Source organism: Crocodylus porosus, unplaced genomic scaffold (assembly GCF_001723895.1).
Source record: "Crocodylus porosus isolate Cpor-Errol unplaced genomic scaffold, CroPor_comp1, whole genome shotgun sequence".
Classification (NCBI taxonomy): domain Eukaryota; kingdom Metazoa; phylum Chordata; order Crocodylia; family Crocodylidae; genus Crocodylus; species Crocodylus porosus.
In genome coordinates, this window is record NW_017728931.1 from 90,414,242 (window position 1) to 90,418,385 (window position 4,144).

At 41.7% G+C, this 4,144-nt stretch overlaps 1 protein-coding gene across 1 annotated transcript in view; it reads left to right on the forward strand.

Annotated features, from left to right (window-relative positions):
* ADAMTS20 (ADAM metallopeptidase with thrombospondin type 1 motif 20) overlaps nucleotides 1-4,144 on the forward strand; it is a 180,898-nt gene that overhangs the window by 77,363 nt on the left and 99,391 nt on the right. Inside the window, exons 21-22 of the mRNA XM_019543950.1 lie at nucleotides 3,008-3,172; nucleotides 3,436-3,600. Of these exons, the coding sequence (XP_019399495.1) occupies nucleotides 3,008-3,172; nucleotides 3,436-3,600 (330 nt within the window). The remainder of the gene's footprint in view (nucleotides 1-3,007; nucleotides 3,173-3,435; nucleotides 3,601-4,144) is intronic.

Below are 4,144 nucleotides of genomic sequence, written 5' to 3' on the forward strand. Positions count from 1 at the left end.
TTTACCCACTTGTCTAAGTCACTGATGAAGATGTTAAACAGTGCAGGCCCGAGGACCGAGCCCTGTGGAACCCCACTGCCCACGTCCCTCCAGGTCAGAAATGACCCATCCACCGCCACTCTCTGGGTGCGGCCCTCAAGCCAGTTGGTGACCCATTTGACCGTGTAGGTGCTGACACCACAGTCCCCCAGTTTTTTAATGAGAACGGGCTGAGAGACAGTGTCGAAGGCCTTCCGAAAGTCCAGGAAGATTATGTCCACTGCTACCCCTGCATCTCATGATTTGGTGACCTGGTTGTAGAAGGTCACCAGGTTGGTCTGACAGGACCTGTCTCTAATGAACCCATGTTGGTTGCCCCTAAACATAACCTCCCCCACTGGTCCCTCGTGGACATGTGCCAGAATAATCCTCTCAAAAAGCTTACCCAGGATCGAGGTAAGACTAACTAGCCTATAGTTTCCTGGGTCCTCCTTCCTCCCTTTTTTGAAGATAGGAACCACATTGGCCCTCTTCCAGTCCTCTGGCACCACACCAGAGCACCATGAGTGCTCGTAAAGCCATGCCAGGGGTCCCGCAATGACCTCAGCTAATTCCCTCACCACTCTGGGGTGAAGATTGTCAGTACCTGCTGATTTAAATACATCCAGCCCCTCCAGAAGTTTCCTGACTAGATCCTCACTGACCCTTGGCCTAGGTGCGCCTCCCTTTGTATATCTGAAAGAAAAATGTGTTTGGAGGATCAAAGTGGTTGGTAGTGAACTTCACATTTATGTTTTCCAACACTTTTTGACATAAAGTTTTATTTACTTTTTTTTAGAAGCTCTAACACTTCAATTGTGTGCAGCTGATCCTTTGAAATTTGGTTAAAGAAAAACCTTTGGTATAAAGAAACATCTTTTCTTTGTGCTGTTATATTATGGTCAGATTTAGCAGACATACACTATTTTAAATCTACTGTTTTCCTGTTTTTGCTTTCATTTCTCTGGAAAATTTTTGGCAGCACGACAGAATTATTGAACAGTCAAGCTGTTACAAATTAGCAATAGTATACACTTCACTGGGAACTTCTAGCCCTTACCCCAATCAACTTGACACAGCATCAGTCTTAGTGAAATTACATGGTATACTTAGACCATACTAAATTTGTGGAATGGTAAGTGGTGTTAAGGTTAGAATGTGCTGTGATCAGTTGCATGTTAAAGGTTAATACCTTTTCTTGCCTGGACAGCTCTGACTTGCCACTAGAGCGCTGATGAGCAGGGGTGTGGCTAGAAGCCAGAAAATCTGGGTTGTCTTCTGCTCTGGAGGAGGGAGGGGGAACTAGGAGTAGTGCATTTTGGGATGCTAGAGGACTGCACATTGCTCATTTTATCTCCATGGAACAGACTGAAATTACCCTAACACGAGTTAGGCAGTATGGCCCAGAGTTAACCCTTGCCTGAGATGGCGTAACTTAGAGCTGCTTGGAGGGTACTTAGCACAAGTGAACGAGCTTTAACTTGTGAATGCTCATTTTTGTAAGTGTCCTTAGTATGGTCTAAGTGTATGGTGTAACTTCACCTTTCCATCCTGTTCTTTAGGGCACCGTTTGAGGCAAGAGCTCCCTCAACCCATGAGACAGGTGGGAGAAGTCAGTTTGATCTCCTTTCCTACCCAGCACATGATGACAGCAGCCCAGCCTCCTGAGGACTTGCACTAAATAATTTTTCCTTACCTTCTAAAGAGGAGGAGGGAGAAAGGGCGTTGGTTCAGGCCAGGTCTCTCTCAGCACTGTTTAGATCTATCACTTGAGTCAGTAATTTGCTCCTTTCTAGGGATAACACCCTTGCCCTACTATCAATTAATATAGTTAGTCCACTAGCTCAAGTAGTAACAGTTGAATGCTGTATCAGTGTTGGGGGGTCAAACCCTGCTGGTGATGCCTAAAAACTTAGGACCTACTGAAACGGTGGCAAAAATGCACTGCACAGTGGCTCCTTTGTTTATGCAGTTTTTCCTACATGCTCCGCACCCCTCTCCCCACCCCAAGTTCACCTGTTGTTCCTGATTGACAGGAAGACGAAAACAGTGTTTTTAAATATGGCGCAGTTTATGCCTCCCATTGCTGATTGGCCATTTGGCCCTGGTAACCTTGTTTGTTGTTTACCAACCAGGAGGCAAAAAATGTGGCATATTTACTGTCTGTTAGTAACAGCAACGGTGTTACTACAGTTGTGTATATTTATTTTTAAATTTTAAAAATATGTGAGAAATTACCTACCAAGAAACTGTGCTATGATAACCTTATGTAGGGTACAAATAGACATGGCGTTTTTCTTGGGAGAAAGCCTTATGTCCAGGAATCCTACAGAGGTATGATTCTAGGTTCAAGCCTGTCAGGCTGTGTGCTCTTGCTCGCTCCCTACTGGCAAAGGGGCAAAAATGCAGCTTGGAAGGGCTGCGTGTGTAAATGGCCATGCAGTTTGTGTTTTGAGCTGAGTTAAAAACCAGGACATACAGGGCCACCTCAAATAAGATGTCCGTTTACAGTCTTAGGTGCAAAGCCATGTACTTGAACGTGGGGAAATGCCAGAATTAAAGTACTTGTGAAACCATAATTCTACCTCTTTTGGTATATATATTAGAATAGTGTTTAATTCATAACATCATGTATTGTTTTGTCTATGGGATTCCCTGCCTCACTCAGTGCACAAGAAGGGTGCGACGTTTGCACAGGCAGCCACAAATCAGTTATTTCTTAACTTTTAGGTGCTTGACTTTGCAACCTAAATAGCTTAACGTGTGTGTATGTATGTTATGGGAGATGTGGTTATAAAATGGCAGCCTTAATATTAATTTATGATTGATATTAAAAAAAATGGGTGCTGAATTTATATCTAATGTACTTGAAGTCTGTGGAGTTGCACCAAAGTTCAGGTTTTTTAATCTTCCTCATCTTTAAGGTCTTTAATGTATAATGAACTGGTCTTCATAACAGAACATTTATTATGTTTTCTCTATATCCCAGTGTTCCAAGAGCTGTGAGAGAGGTGTCAGAACCAGAGATGCTTTTTGTATGAACAACTTTGGTCGTCATCTTGCTGATAGAGAATGCCATGAGCTTCCAAGAATTGTAACACAGAGCTGTAATGAGTTCTTATGCCCAAATTGGGCTACTAATGACTGGAGTGAGGTAATTCCAATCATGCAGAATTTAAGAATTCTTGATATTGCTATACTTTTAAAAAGATTTTAAAAGTAACAAGTGCTTTTAAAAAGTTTATAGTTTTTGTTTTTTCTATTTTTTTTCGTGTGCACTAACTGTAATGTATTGTGGTCATATAATTTTGCAAAGCTTTCCAGATAGAAAGGTTGCTTGATTCTTATTAAAAAAGTGAAACCATTATTTAGTCATGCTTTTTATCATCTGACAAATGTAATTTTATAACTCTGCAGTGTCCTGTAACATGTGGGAAGGGAATGAGGCATCGACAGGTGTGGTGCCAAATAAATGATGAAAAACTACAGGACAGTTTCTGTAATCCAAACTCTAGACCAGAATCTGTTAGACCATGTGAACTCCCTGAATGTGCCTCTTGGCAAGTGGGACCGTGGGGATCAGTAAGTACATTTGCACTTCTTGCTTTTTGTCTTCTATTCCAGAATTTTGGATGATAATGCAACAATAAAATATTTAATAGATTCCATACACATTAGAGCTGGAAGGGACCTTGGAAGATCTTCCCTAGTAAAGTTTTAAAACATTTTCTCTTGCTACTTAATTTCTAAAGTTGCATGATTGTATGTACTGCCAGAATATAATAAAAATAGATGCATTTAGCAGAGCAGCCACTTCAGTGGCAAGTGGCGAATCAGCATGTTTTTAAATTATACTTTGTCCTTGTATGCATTTTGTTTATCTGTTTGTGTCCATATTAGGCAGAGTTCCTTAAACCATGTTCTCTGCATAGTGCTGGGAATCTGAGCAATTTTTAACAATCTGGCTGTTAGAAGATACTGGCTCCTGCTATTAAATTTCATAGATTTCATAGATTTCATAGACATCAGGGCTGGAAGGGACCTTGGGAGATCATCGAGTCCAGCCCCCTGCTCAAAGGGTAGGAAGTCAGCTGGGGTCATAGGATCCCAGCAAGATAAGCATCCA